At 34.9% G+C, this 16,756-nt stretch overlaps 1 protein-coding gene across 2 annotated transcripts in view; it reads left to right on the top strand.

Annotated features, from left to right (window-relative positions):
• The window catches only part of LOC145678332 (uncharacterized), a 73,866-nt gene that overhangs the window by 51,121 nt on the left and 5,989 nt on the right, over positions 1 to 16,756 (top strand). For both annotated transcript variants that reach the window (XM_081748356.1, XM_081748355.1), the window contains one exon: positions 16,414 to 16,543. In XM_081748356.1, coding sequence (XP_081604482.1) covers positions 16,414 to 16,543 — 130 coding nt within the window. The remainder of the gene's footprint in view (positions 1 to 16,413; positions 16,544 to 16,756) is intronic.

Below are 16,756 nucleotides of genomic sequence, written 5' to 3'. Positions count from 1 at the left end.
CCCCTTTTAATAACTTAGGGCCCCATCAAGCCTAAATCCGGCACTGTATGTAACACTTGCTATGTGTATTGCAGAAAACGGGCACCATTTCGAACATTTGTTTCAGTAATCAATGGAGATGTATGAGAAGCAAGGAGATTCCTAAAACAAGCACCACGATAGTGAGAAGCAAGGGAATTCACATTAAAAAAACATCCCGAAAGGAACAAATTATTACTACGTCCACATCTTTGTTCCTGGGGAACGCTACAACTAGATTTTAATACATTGATAAAAACAAGCCATGAATGTTTCCAACTGCTATCCATTTCAGTGACACCTGTGACAGAAATTACACCAGCAGTGTGGACAAAGTAATGTATTAAGTTCTGGAGAATCAAGTGTTTTTGCTATAAAACACCGGTTTCTCATTATAGATTTTAGAATAAATGCCTTCTAACCTCCTGAGATAGTAATGGGAGGATCAACTATGGTGTCATTCGATAGCATTTGCGAATATATCAAAAGTATTAATTTTCCTAATCTAATGTGTATTACTTGAGGTATTACTTTTCAGCTGTTTGCAACCCATTTTGATTTTGCCGATTCCAGTGGCATCTATCACGCAACGAAAAAAATGTTCAATACAAAAGTTACTTATTTTTCACGGAAAATCCGAATATGCGATAAAAAAATGGGGATTCTAATTTAAGATTTCAAAGTTGACCCTCTCCCTATCCCCGGGGGTTGGGGCAGGGGGTTGAGTGTGGTATCATTGGACGAACAACTTTTGTTACAACTTTTATAAAATCCCATTTGTGGTTTTCCAGATATTCCCAAAAAGAATTTTAAATGCCTCATTTTTCAAATGTTTGTAAGCCATTTTGATTTTTGTCGATTACAGCGCCATGTATCACACAACGAAAAAATGTTCAATACAAAAGTTACGTATTTTTTCACGGAGAATCAGAATATGCAATAAAAAATGGGGATTTCTATTTAAGATTTCAAAGTTGACCCAGTCCCGCTCCCGTGAGTGGGTGCAGGGGGTCGAGTGTGGTATCATTGGATGTCCCCCTTTGAGGCGAACAACTTTTGTTAAAACTTTTTTAAAATGCGATTTGTTGTTTTACAGATATTTTCAAAAACAGTTTTAAATGCCTCACCGTGTATATATATATAATTCTTTTTTTTTTTTTTTTTGTATGTGTGTGTTTGTTTTTGCTCAGATACCTGTCAGCGTACAGGCGGACACATTCTTTAAGGCTTCCATACTTATGTATAGTTTGGAAGTCTTTTTGCTTCTCCTGACGTCTACCTAGGATGAATGGGCATTGAAGAACAATAAATTGATATAGTTGATAATAAACAGATGTTTTTTTGACTACCGGTCTGGAATGACAATGCAGAAGTCTCACAAAGAAATACGAGTGACCTAGTAGTAGTATACAACCATTAAGAGATTAATGAAACTCGTATTGAAGAGTGGGCACACTTTATGTTGTCAGTCTTTGTAGCTTTACATCAATTTTCATAGATATATATCAACAGCATTTCATTAGCTAAATGCTAAGACAATAGTAGATATAATCACATCCCTCGAACAACCCTTAAATAAATCAATACTTTCATGTATATAACGACGCTTAGTATCCATTCGTTTTCTCACAATACAAGAAGATTCTATTGGAGTCACACAAGGGACGTTTATATGATAGACTATTAATATGCTATTGCTCTAAATATGTGCACTTTTCACTTCAATATGCAATGTATCGCGGATAGAACAAGTAAACTACTTCCACAAGATGGTCTCTAACAATAGGATTGAAATTGATTCTAACCACCGAAGTGGTTTCGAACGATCCGAGGAGGCTAAAGAATAGCTCTCATATTTGCACATTTAGAAATCTCACAGTAAATTTAAAACTACTATTTTAGAATTCACATGAAACTCGAATGCACCAGATTGTATTTACTGCTGTTAATGATAGGATGACTATCTATAGCCACAAATGCAGTTTCTCAAGAAACCTACTCTAATCGAATGTTTTATATAAGCGATTATTTGAACATGGTGCAGATCAAGATTAATAACACCTATAGATAATTTGCAACCTAAGTAAACAAGAAAATAGGCACAGATAAAATTTGGTGCATCGAATGAATGGCATACAAGAAAGAAAGACAGGTGTAGATCATAATTAACACAACTAGTAAATGAACTGTTAAAAAGAGTGAATACTAACTAAAAGAACATAGTGGCGCGGAGCAAAAGAAGAACTCTACAGCCAGAAATCTTTGCTTCGTTACAGTTGTGTGTATTGTTTAATAAAGTAATATGCGACTTACACCTGACCTGACATCAAACTCCCAAGAATTATTTTGGGAATGGCCAATTCCGGAATCCGGAAAGTAAAATAGGAAAAATTCTGGAATTCGGAATGTTTTTCATCTTCGTAATACTTTTTCTTTTTATAATCATAAGAATATATGAAGCAAGTTAAGCTGAAACTTACATCCTAAAGTATACACTACTCAATCTTTCCATGGTTAATGAAATGTAGCCCAAAAGTATGATGTACTCCTAATATTTAATTCTTGTTTTACTGTGATATTGTCCAGGGATAAGACATATATCACTCCGAGGTAAACAAAATGACATAATGAAGATGAATTATCATGCGTAGTTTTCTAGAAAATCGTGTGAAACGAATTTTTATGAAGTTAAAATATGCGTCGCTTGTTGCCAATGTGATGCAAGTTTTATGCTGAAATAGTTATTATTATTATTATTATTATTATTATTATTATTATTATTATTATTATTATTATTATTATTATTATTATTATTCTGTACAGTAAAAGAAAAATATGGACCGTAGCAGATTTTATCTATTGTTTTTTGATATCTTCTAACAGTAGTGCACATACTACTTGTAAACACACAATGACTATCAGGGACAACGGCATAGTAATGTAAGGAATACTTTGCAGACTAGAAATAATTAACAGATAAACAATAGTTGCAACACAGTAACTAGTTTGGGCATGTCAGGCAGCACATCCATATTGCGCATTAGGTTTGCGAGAATTGAGGGTCGTGTTGATACTCAAACAAAGAGCGTGGTGTTATCATATTCATTTTGCTAATTTTAATAAGGTGAACCTGATGTAAAGTTGTTAAAGTCATATTATTACGCCAAGAACTGTACGATAGAGGCATTAACGTTAATATTGTTGGCACTAATGAGCGCTTACATTGCTCTAACGGTTAACCTCATTTTTTAGATGGTTCTTAGATATGGGCCTGTGAGTATGCAGTTAGAAGACCTATACTCGTTATTTAGAAAGCACACGTGATCTGTGGAAGACTAACGATTTGCGTCACTAGCGACGTGTAAAGTCGAAATTGGGTCCTGACGTAAGTGGCTTGTCAACTTCACGGACATTATATTTTCCTTATTCATACAGGCTTTATGTCACCCGGGGCAAACATAAATTTGGCGTCCCCTAATTTATATGTACATTCATGTTCAAAATGATTGTCGCATATCTATAACTGTCTTCTTGTAAGAATATAATTTGATAGTAATTTTGCAGGGTACTTTTAATATTGATACTATGTGTATAATCGGAAAATGTATATTTGTGGTAAATTTCATAGGAAAAAAATATAAATAAGAAAATTAGAACGAGTAAAACAAAATGTTGCTAAATGGACAAGAAAGTTTTATTGTTCTTACTTTTATTTTTTTACTGTTCTTATTTACTGCTCTTTTGACATGAAATTTGGCACATACATGTCTTTGCCGATTATATACATACTAACATTGTAAGAAATACCAGGCGAATTCGTTATCAAATTATATTCTTACAACGTACTTATAGACATGCGACAATAATTTTGGACATGAGTGTACATCTATTTGTCTATTGCCCTTTTAGGCACCCCTCCAACCACACGCCTAGGGCACGTTCCTTCCCTCTTAATAGCGACCTGTATTCACATATCTCTATATTTGAAAAAAAAAGTCCTGATTGAGTGTGTGTCTGACTGACTGATCAACGTTCAGGCCAAACAGCTTAAGCTACTGTATAAACTTGAAATTTGGACAAGACATACAGTAGGTACGACTAGGAAAGAATTTTTGGATATTCGACGGAGCAGTAGCAGAAGAGGGTGGCAATCACTTTCTTAAAATGTACATATTGGTTTTACCAACGAAACGAGACGAGAAAAAAATTCATTGTCTCGTCTTATTTTTTTTGTAAAAGTCTCTTCTCGATTCCCAAACGGTTTTCTCCCGTCTTAAATCGATTCTAGGCAAGCTCTTTTCGTCTCCCTTTGAAAATTTCTCATCTCGTGTGTCGTAAATGTATATATACAGTAGACTACCGACTGTCCGGTCTAATGTTGCAGAAGGACAGGCCGGATAACAAAAATGCCGGGTACATTGGAGTACTATGATTACTTACTTGTTGCTCCACACATATCATAAAAACACTTTTTACATTACATTCCGGTCTTATTGCATGAACACCTAGTACAGACAGGGTTTTGTTAATATTGTAACATATGTTTAAACAATATTACACGAAAAGGAAGTCAAAAAGAATAGAAGCAGTGTACACATTTTAAAATAAATTTAATAATGTCTGGTTATTGCAGTAAACATGAAAAAAAAATGTAAATTAGGAGTTCTTAATTTTTCCACTGCCGTACTGCCACACCTTAGCGGCTCGCGTACCAACGATTGAGAAAACATAATGAACGTTGTACATACATACAATTTTAAAATAATCAAAATTAACTAGGCCTAAAAGAGTCAAAACATATAGTTTATAGTTTTTGAAAATGTTCTTGATTGCTGACTGTTTCTTCTTGGCGTAGTCGCGTTTTTATGAAAGCGTTATAAGTTTAGTGGATCGTTTACAAAACATTTGTCATTTTATTTCCGAGTTTTTTCTCTTTCTTTCTTTTTCTGTCTCTTAACTAGGCCGGATAGTGCAGAGTCTTCTGTACTTGACTTTTGGAAATAACGCAAACAGTAGTCTGTGTGGAATAATTTATTAATAGGGCCCATGGCGGCTCGTTTCTGAACCCAGCATGATATGCGCAAAATGAAGTAGCTATTTGGTTTGAAGCTATCTGGATACAATATTCTGTAAGATATCCCCGTGTGCTATTCGCTTACACAAAATCAATATAGGAATTCGGGAACTTTTATTTTGACACATATCAGTGGTAATAAAATATACTTTGATCCCTCGTGGCGTAGTCACTAACTCCATTTTTGGTGCGAAAGGTCCCAGGTTCGATTCCCGGTGGGGACACTCGACCGAAAAAGTGTAATAGCTTTTTAAGACCAGCCTTCTTGAGTGAGGTTTCTCCTGAGTTTCCTTCATTCACACTAGGCAAATGCCGGGATGGTACCTAACATACAGGTCCCAGTCCGCTTCCTTCCCTCCCTTTCCTCGGATAGTGTGCTCGCTGAGGGACATCACCCTCATACGTGACCGACTAAATGGCCATAGATGCCGACAGCTCAGAAATGTAATCCCTAATTCCTAATAAAATATGCTGGTTGTATCTTTTGTTAATATCGTCTGAAAGCTTATGTTTAGCAGATTGTAGAAATATATGTAATAAGAAATATATCTGTGTATTCGTCTATTTTCATACCTAAGACGATAGGAAGCCAAAATATTATACAATTTTCTAAACTCTAATGCAGCGTAACTATTTAAATTCTGTCGCAGAGGACCCAAAACAAATTGAAACATTAATGAAACTAAGATATAAATGTAATGTAAGCGAACATACAATAGCAGGTTGGTTCTAAAAATTCTGTTATGGTGACTTACTCTTGGAGGATAAGGAAGATCACTAACGTCGTTCGGTTGTTGGACACTACGAATTGAAGCTGATCTCCGAAGTAGTTCTGCGGAAAACGACAATACGAGAAGTTGCAAAGAAACTACACGTTGATCATTCGATTGTAGTGTGGCATTTTGAGAAACTAGAAAAGATTAAATTATGAATGAATTGACCGAGAACCAAAGAAATCGATGATTTACATCTGCTTTACATTGCTTCTACTTATGAGCGACGAAACCGATACATTTTTCGAACATATTCACACAGGCTAGGAAAACTAAATATTGTACGGTAAGCGACATCTCCTATCCATGATTGAAGTTATAGTCAACCTTCACCTCGGTGTTGTCAAAATTCAGCATATATCAATAGATACAATAAGTCACATCTAGGCTTAAACAATGTACACATCAAACCTACACTACTTGACTCGTGTTTTAAAATCACCTATCAACTGTAGCCTCTTTCGCCGCTCCTTGTTTCTCCTGTCACTGTTTGTACTAGCACGTTCTTCATGACACAGTTCCTTTCAAAGTAATGTTCCAATCAGTTTCTCTTGTTCGTTTCTATTACACCGAAAAATGTTTTTTTCTTTCCTACTATTTCTAACACTTTCTCATTTGTTTTCCGTTTGACCCAGCTAATTCTCTACATTCTTTACCAAGCACACGTTTTCTAAAGCGGAAAATGCTCCCTAAATACGTAAGCTCACTATTTTCAACAAATACACAAATTGGGTACCATTCTATCTACAGGAATATTATATATGTCGATTACAGCTAACCGCTTCTCGCTATCTATTACCATATTTACTGTACAGTGATTAACGTTAAAACCGGAAATGATACTGCTTCCGGTTTAAATATTACATTCATCAGGGAACTTGATTCTTAACTTCTGACTCCATACATCGTAGCCAAAACTGATGGTAATCCATCAAATAGTTCTTGAGACTGTTTATCTCCCTGACGGACACATGGATAAACAGAATGAATATATAGAGTTTTGGTAAACTAAATTCATTAATGAGTCATGATGGAAGAAATATAAGAAAGGGAACCAAGAGAACCACGGGAAAATTTGCAAACACGATATTAGTCATCGAAACACCACATGACCTGGGTTAGAATACCATAGATCAGAGTTTCCCAACCGATGTGCCACGGCACATTGGTGTGCCGCGAGAAAATCGAAACAACCGAATTCTATAGCAACCAAATTGCAAGACAGGAAAATTGTTTATTATATTTCACATTATTATGAACCTGTAAATGTGATGAATGCCCGATGTTTGAAGCTCCAGCACTCACAGCAAGACATGGCATCATTCTGGATTTTCTCCCGAGAGAATATCCTGCTATTTCTACAAACGCTGTGAAAGTTTTCATTCCCTTTACTACATCCGACTTAAGTGAAGTAGGATTTTCTGCAATGAATACAATCAAGTGTAAGAACAGATCACAACTTTGAACTCCGGAACACGATAAGAGGATTTGTGTATCAACTATCCGTCCACAATTGAAGAAGATTGTGAAAGAACTTCAAGGTCAAGTTAATACAGTTTTGAATCGCGCACCAACGTGTTTTACTTATTTTTAAAAAAATTGTAACCTTTATACATCATCAAAAATAAAGACATGAGCGACGAAACCGATACATTTTTCGAACATATTCACACAGGCTAGGAAAACTAAATATTGTACGATAATGTTACCTTCAATAGATATTGAAAAATTGTTACATTACTAATATTATTGAACAATTATATATTAAACAATTCTAATCTTCATATTTAAAAATTGTAACGTATATTAACCATGCTAATAAACTACAAGTTTCATACTATGTTACTTTTCTGTACAATTTTAATGTTGAGAAAAAGTATTTTTTTGTCATTTAGTAATCTTCCTTCTTAGTGAAAGGTTGGATACAGTTTTCGAAAAAGAAAGTGTATTTGTAATAACCTGAATCTTATATTTCAATGTAATTGGTTTCTATTTTTAAATTAGAATGAAAAATAAGCATAATGATTTACCACAGGGGAAAACTAGTGATCGAGCTTTCCTTTCTGTGAGATCAGTAATGACAGAAAAGAATTACCTCAGTATTTTATGTTTACAAACAATAATATCTATGAGTGTGCCGCGAGAATTCGAGTTACACCCGTAATGTGCCGCAGGTTTAAAAAGGTTGGGAAACGCTGCCATAGATGAAAAACTCTACTACTGAGCCATCAATCACCCACTTATTAGTTTTATTAATTATTATATTACTATAAATGAATGAATGCGTGCTTATGTTAATTATTGAACAATTAAATTGTATACTTCGTAAAGTCAAAAATTATAAATTTGTATTTACTATACATAGGTATGTTGACAATAAGCAAATGTTATCAGAATGGTTGTTGAAGGTTTCCTTTCCTTGATTGCCTTTCGTTTGGTTAAAAAGTAGTTTGCAGTGCTTTGGAGCAGCTGCAGGTGGGAAAACGATAATGTTTCAGACATACTGGCAACTTTTTTGTGTGTGAAAATAACGCCTTCCTCATAAAGCAGTAAATAACTTCAGTAGCAATTCTCTACCTAAGTGATAAGACATCTCCAACTACAAGAAACTAATACAAGTTACAGTATATATTCATTATGGTGGTGTTTTCTTTTTTATACTTTAACAGCTACTAGCTAGGGATGGCCAATTCTGGATTTCAGAAAAAATCCGGAAAGTGACATTTCCGATTCCGGAAAATTTTATCCACCCCTAAATTGTTTTGATTTTTGAGTGATGTAGAAATGCAAAAAGTCTAACCACCAAACTGTTGATTTAAAGGTGAGGTTAGCAAGCCACTTTACTGTCTGCTTTCTTTTGTTTGGCGGTATATCACTCCCCTTAGTAGGTCTCACTTTGTCTGTAATGAAATATTTTGCCACATAGATATGTTATAAAGTTTGGCAGTAATCGCACATATGTGTGTGATACCAACATAATGGATTAGCAACTCGTAGTAAAAATTCACCTAGCAAGAACGAAGCTGTTTGCTTGCAAGTAAATGAACTGATAAATATATATATATATATTTGGTCTATGAATTAATTCGTGCGGTTGGTACGCACACATTGAAGCTGTAGTACAAACACAAAATACATAAATACCTTAAGAAAAATACTGTCCATCGCTAGCCACCACTTTCGCCCATCTGTCAGGCAATGTACGGATTCCGTGGCGAAAGAAGTCCTCATCCTTGGAAGCGATCCAGTCAGAGACCCATGTTTCGATATCTTCTGAAGAAGTAAACCGCTGTCCAATCAAATCGTTGTTCATGCAATCGAACAAGTAGTAGTCCGAAGGAGCAACGTCTGGTGAATACGGCGGGTGGGGTAAAACTTCCCATCCGACATTTTCTAAATAGGTTTTGACCGGTTTTGCGACATGTGGGCGAGCGTTATCATGTTGAACAATAAGTTTATCATGTCTGTTCTCCCATTCTGGTCGTGTTCTGGCCAGAGCTTGCTTCAAACGCATTAATTGTCATCGATAACGTTCTCCATTCATAGTTTCACCCGGTTGCAGCAGCTCATAGTACACCACACCTTTCATATCCCACCATATGCACAGCATAACCTTTGCACAGTGAATATCTCGTTTTGGTTGTGATGGACCTGGTTCACCTGGTTTCACCCAGGCCTTTTTTCGTTTAGGGTTCTCGTAATGGATCCACTTCTCATCACCCGTAATAATTCGATGCAGAAACCCCTTTCTGCTCTGTCGTTGAAGCAGCAATTCGCAAATGGTTTTTCGTCTTTCAACGTCTCTGTCTTTCAATTCATGTGGAACCCAATGTGACATCTTTTGAATCATTCCCATGGCTTTCAAGCGTTTGGAGACTGTTGTTTGATCAACGCCTAATGCTGCTGCAAGTTGTTCCTGCGTTTGACACGAATCCTGCTCGAGCAATGCTGTCAATTCTTCGTCTTGAAATTTTTTTGGCTGTCCAGCTCGCTCTTGGTCTGCCAAGCCGAAATCACCACTTCTAAACCGTGCAAACCACTTCTGACACGTTCGCTCAGCTAGAGCATGGTCACCATACACTTCCACCAAAATACGATGACTTTCAGTCGCACTTTTCTGCATGTTAAAGTAATGCAGCAGGACACCCCGCAAAAACACTTTATCAGGCACAAATTGCGCCATGTTCACTTAACTACAAACTGGTGTTGTTGACGCTTTAATCCACTGCCCTATACTACGAACGATACGCGATGACAGGGGTTTGCAACACATGTGTGGATACACGGAACTGTGGGACGCTCCGTTCGTTGCGCCATCTCTTGTCCACCCGCACGAATTAATTCCTAGACCAAATATATATATGAATGAACTTACACTCATGAGGATAAAACAATATTAAAATTGGAAACACGAATACCAAGTTCTTTTGTTAGTACATAATTAAGGATTGTCGAAGGATTTTATGAGACATCATAGAAGTGCTATATTGATCAAGAAAGTATTATGCTGAGAATATTTACTTGTTGTCATCATGCCTAACGTTGAATCCGATTTAAATTATTGGATGAGCAAACCAATATGTTTATTGTTAAAATTATTAACGTGTAACAGTTTCGCCAATTATCCACTTGGCTTCATCAAACACTATAAATACACAAGTAATCACAGATTATCTATGTATTTATATTGTCTGATAAAGCCAAGTGGGTAGTTGGCGAAACTGTTACACGTTAATAATTTTTACAATATTTTTTTTTTTTTTTAGCTTGTAGTTTAAATCGGATTTAAGTCTACTAAAAGCAAAGCTTGTACAATAGAAAAACTAACGTTGAAGGTTATTTGGAACCCAGTGTAAGAAATATATTCTTTGGAAAGAGGTAAAGCTAACACCATTATAGATAATAAAGTTACAACGTGAGAAGAAAATAAAACATTACGTGAAATCGTTTGTATATAGCTTTTACGTAGTTATTGATATTCTAATTTTTAAAATTTTATTTATTCATTTATTTTTGTTTATGTCTTTAAATATAGTAAACTTACATTACAATTCTTTAGGATTTTTTGTTTGCGCTACTGCTGATGTCAATAGTTGGACAGACGAAAGGTTTTGGTAATAATAAATTGCTACCATGTCGAGGATAGTTAACGATATTTCATTTTATTATATGGAATTGAATTAGTTTTGTGAACAAATTAATAATAATAATAATTGGGAGAGAGAGAAAAAGTGAAAACATGAAATTCATATGGGTGCCAGAGAAACTTCTAGAAATTGCTATGCACTTAATTCGTTAATCTGGTGTATTAAATCCGAAAGTGAGGATTTATATTTCTGCACAAATATTTAAAAGTTGTGATGTGGGCCAATTCTAAGAAATTAGAATTAAAGTAGTAAAAATTTAGTCAGAGTGATAATATAATTCAATAAGAAAGGAATGAATAACAAAATGCGTACGTTTGACATAGTTCGCATATTCATTAAAATCTAATAGAATCAATCTTTCAATATACACACATGGGCGGCGATTAGGGGGGCAAAGGGGGGCAGTTGCCCCCCACTTTTTTGAAATTACAGATTATTGTATATAATTTCATTTGGAAATGTAAAGTTTTTGTAAGTATTACTGTTTCATAGAAAAAAAATGGTGCCATACAATATTTGCCGTTGCGTGAATACGTATTGATTGTTTTCCCGTGAAGTTAACAAAGCTACAGGAATTGCGTTTTAATTGCCACGGAAAATAACCCAAAATATGACCTATTGGAGCACAACGATTCCAGCATACTTTCAATTCAGGGTTATAGAAGCAAAACTTGGAAAATCTATTTTTCAATTTTGTCAGCAAACGAAGAAGTGACGCCGTTATGTTTCAGAATTGTTGAACTTTTTTTTAAGTGGTCACTACTTAATACAATTGATTGAAATCAATCACTAAAAAAAAAAAGAAAGAAAAAGAAAAGAAAGAAAGAAAAGTTGTTCAACAATTCTAAAAACATGAGGGCGTCACTTTCTCTTCGTTCCCAGATAAAATTCGAAAATGGATTTTGCAGGTTTTGTTTCTATACCCCCTTCTCACAAGGGCCCGATATGTTAATCTGCCGCTTTGAAACTAACAGAGAGAACGTTTCGCAAAAAGAAGTATTTCACAAGGTATTCTTTAATTGCACAAAAATTGAGTTCCTAAAATGTCTTTTCTTCATTGAAAACTGAGGAATATTGATTGAAAAGAGCGTAATAAGAAACAACTTCCACCCTTTTCATTGTTTTGTAGTGTAATATACGAGTGAAGTGGTGTGTTTAGAGGTGTACGAGTGTATATACAATTAAATTTAGTGAATTCGACACAATTCTAGGTTTTAGGATTATTTTCTATAACTGCAGTGTGGAGTGATTCTAACAAGGGACATCACCCAAATGTCCGGCTCCGATTTCAATGTTTTTTTTTTTCTGATAGAGGGCATGTATGCATTATATGTAATGACAGAAATTTTTACCATGGTGCGTGTTTTCTATTTTTTTTATAATTATTAAGTGTTGTGATGTTGTTATTAGAGAATACTGCAGAAGTCCCTTACTACCCTTTGTAAACGGAGTGTTAATGAAAAACAACTATGTGGATACATATAAGGTCTAGGAGGAAGTCGTATGGTGGATATGACCTTCACGGCAGCCATCTTGAAATCCGCCATTTTGAATTAAGGTCAAGATTTTAAAATGGGAATAGAGTAATATGATACATAATTTCGGATTAGAATTTAATCAGGAAAACAACGGTGAAGTTAGTTTTAAGATCCGTACATTTGGGTAAAAGTTACAGGCATATTAATTGTTCATACTTACTTTGTGCGTAAGGCCCCTACCAACGCTTCTAACCCGCGCATTAATGATAATAAGAGCATAAAATCTTCGGTAATACATATCATGCCGAGAGGGAAGTGATACGATAAGGGTAACCTTGACGGCAGCCATCTTGAAATCCGCCATTTTGAATTAAAGTAAAGTTTTGAAAAATGAAAAGCATAGCATGTAACACCTCATTTTAATAGTGGATTTCAAGATGGCTGCTGTCAAGGTCATACCCACCATAAGACTTCCCCCTAGGCCTTATATGTATCTACATGGTTGTTTTTTCATTAACACTCTGTTTACAAAGGGTAGTAAGGAACTTCTGCAGTAATCTCTAATAACCACATCAGAACTCTTAAAAATTATAAAATTATAGAAAACATGCATCAAGGCAAAAATTTCTGTCATCACAAATAATGCATACATGACCTCTATCAGGAAAAAAAAAAAAAAAATTGAAATCGGAGCCGGACATTTGGGATATGTCCCTTGTAAGTATTATTGTGTCTTAATGTGTTGCAAGAAAGTGAAAACTGCACCTAATGGCAACGAACATATTTCGGGAAGCTGCAAAAGCAAATATTGCTTTAAATGTCGTAGCATATGCTTGTAGTTTTTACTGTCTTTCATTTTCTAAGAGTAATAATATATATTTAATAGCGTGCGTGAAATAAAAATTAAGTTGTTCATTAATCCCCAGTTTGAATATAATTTCTACAAAACAAGACTCGTTATTCATTACTATGTTTAATATTATTCTTTCTATTTATTTGTTGTGTAAATTTGTTATTAAATAATCTGATAACTCAATTTTCCAGATGTTCATGAGGAAGGAATCAAATCTGTTCTTATACTTTCGTTGTTTAAAAGTACAAAGGACTAGTACCTACTTGTGTTGCTCTTGTCAATATGCTTAATAAAATATGAAATACGATATACGTTATTTTAATTGAAAAAGATAGTATCCTATTAGTTATACAACCTTTCTTCAAACAAAATGTTAAAAACAGGTAGGGAAACTAAGATTGATATACAAATATTCAGAACATATCTTGCCCCCCCCCTTCCCCACTTTTAACGTCCAATTTCCGCCACTGTATACACACACACATACAACGTACCCACACGATTCCTTCCATAGAAAATTGTAATTCAGTTAGTGCTCCTTTAGTTATTTTAAAGAAATTACGCTAAGATAACACTAGCCTGCGATGGAAAAGGTGTTTTGAAGTTAGTAAGTGATTCTTATAGATTTTGGGGTGCTGATTTCAACGAAATAATCGAAAAAGTTATATCACGTAAGGTTTTTTCACAAACGCACATCTTGCTATCAGCTTTGGCTCTTTCTCTGAACGCTGTGTAAAGAGCATATTAAACACGTTCTCGCTACATAGCAAGAAGACTACTGGCAATGTAGTTTTAAATTTACAAGGTAAACATACAGGAAACAAGTATCTTATACTACCTACTAATTAAATTTACTTTTACTAAACAAAATTCAGGTATCACTCTTTATTAAATTAAATTTTGTGAAAGTTTAATGGCAAAGAACGCCATTTCATATAGGATTGTCCGTTCTTTTTATAAGTATACTTATACTAAGGTGCTTAGCTTTGAAAGTAAATGCTGGTTGGTGTGCGGTATACACTCTTCATAGTGTCTGTGAAGTGATCTTACTTGCTCCAAGGAGTTGCTGGAATTCATCAGATTCGTTTTCTTCATTTGTAGAGAATACGGTGTATGTAGTGAACAAACATCAGCAGAACATAACAAACTTTGTTTAAAAAAGTGTGTTTCGCTTATTTTAGTATAAAACTAGATGACCAAGAGAAACTCTGGGCTCCTCACAAAGTGTGTGCAAAAGAGTTTGGAAAGCAGTGAAAGGGCAAAAAACAGTCTTTTCGGTTTGGTGTGCCTATGATCTGGATAGAACCCCGAAATCTTACCGATGACTGCTATTTTTGTTCATGCAACATACAAGGGTTCAACAAAAAATAACAAGCACATTGTTTATCCAAATCTACCTTCAGCAAGACGCCCCGTTTTGCATTGCTCAGAAGTACCTATTCCAGTCTGTCCGGAAACATTAGTAGATACCACTCAAGTTCTGAGGATGATGATGATTAGGATACAGATGAATCTGAACCTATTGCAGGAAACAACGAGCTTGAGCTGTTTTCAGAGGCAGAACTTAATGATTTAGTTAGGGATTTGGGTCTTACAAAATAATGAGCAGAGCTACAGGGTTCTCGACTGAAGGAAAAAAATCTTTTGGCACCAGGTACTTCTTTTTCTTGGTTTAGAGAAATAGATTTCATTCCTTACTTTTGTGAAGAAGAAAGTCTAGTATATTGTTACAATATCTGGATTGATGCAGAAGTTGAATATATCGTATGAGGTTAACAACTTGAGACTGTTCATCAACTCCTCGAAAAGAGCAGTGTTGCTACTTAATGGAGTCGAGACACCTCAGTTCCAGTTGCCCACTCTGTGGTTCTAAAATAAAGTTACGAAAATCTATCTGTAATCCTCACAAAACTAGGTATAATGAACATGACTAGATAATAAACGGTGATTTAAAAGTTATTTTCATGATTCTAGGACAACAGGCAAATTATACCAAAGATCCGTGCTTCCTCTGCGAATGGGATGGAAGTGATAGAACTCATCACTGGACCCAGAAAGTTTGGCCACCTCGAACATTGCTACAACCTGTAAGTGAAAATATAATACGGAAAGCTTAGTTGATGCTAGTAGAATCCTGCTTCCGCCCCTTGAAATTAAACTTGGTGTCTTGGAACAGATTGTAAAAGCTCTGTTAAAAGAGGGAGAATATTTTCGATATTTGACCGAAAATTTTCTGGAAATTGAAAGGGAGTGTATTTATTGGTCCAGACATCAGAAAACTAATGAAAAATAAGGAGTTCGGTGATGCGATGACCGTACCTGAGCAAGAGGCTTGGGATGCGTTAAAAAAAGTAATTAACAAATTTCTTGGTAACTTTAAGGGTCCTAATTTCAAACCCATTACAGAAAACATATTAGTAAAATTCAAAGATTTGGGATGCTCAATGAATTTTGCAACAGCACTTCCTTAATTCACATTTAGACTACTTCCTGGAGAATCTAGATACAGTAAGTGACGAGCAGGAAGAGCAATTCCATCAAAGAATCAAGGATATGGAGCGAAGATACCAGGGAAATTGGAACGTCAACATGCTAGCAGATTACTGTTGGATTCTGCAGAGAGACCGTCCGCAATCAGCCCACAAAACAATATGCCAAAGAAGGAGTTTTCACGCAAAAGGAAACATGAGGACCTGTAAACACATTTGACCGAGTTTAGTCATTAAGTATGTTTATAAAATATGAACATAAAAGCCGTTTTCCCTTGCAGCTATGACTCTCTTTTATACAGAAACCTTACGTGATACAGAAATATGAATGTTATTTTTAGAATTAGCGTACCAAGGTACATAAAGATCACTAATTATATTTTAAACACTTTTTAGTGACCTTAATTTTGCAGATTAGTGAATTTATTATCACAATACTAAGTTAAAGTGCATAACTGTCTAAAATGTTTTTGTTTTTAAAAGCAGGCAGAATGATTTCATACAAATATGGTAGATATAGCAATAAGCTATTTTTAGTTCTTTTTACGTAGCATTATAACTGATTATTTTTATTTTCTTAGAAAAGCAAGAAGATTAACTATATCAAAGACATATGGTCGGATAAAGTAGGAGTTGTTTCCCTTCATGTATATCAGAATGTAATACCCGCAGAAGCATACACTAGAGAAGCTGCAATGATCGATGCAATTGGTATGTACCTTCGCTTTACATATTAGTGTTTATTTATTTATTTTTATTTTAGCTAAATCAGGTGTGACGGAATCAGGTCGAAAGTAAGCGAAAACATTGATGTTTTTTCGAATTTTTTGTAGAGTATTTCTTAAAGAAAGCATTTACAATTAAGAGAAATAAAAAATAAACATTTATTTATTTATTACATAATGCCAGCGTGAAGGAATAAAT

This window comes from Thermobia domestica, chromosome 2 (assembly GCF_964235325.1).
Source record: "Thermobia domestica chromosome 2, izTheDome1.hap1.1, whole genome shotgun sequence".
Taxonomy (NCBI): domain Eukaryota; kingdom Metazoa; phylum Arthropoda; class Insecta; order Zygentoma; family Lepismatidae; genus Thermobia; species Thermobia domestica.
This window is presented reverse-complemented; position numbering and strand designations above follow the sequence as displayed.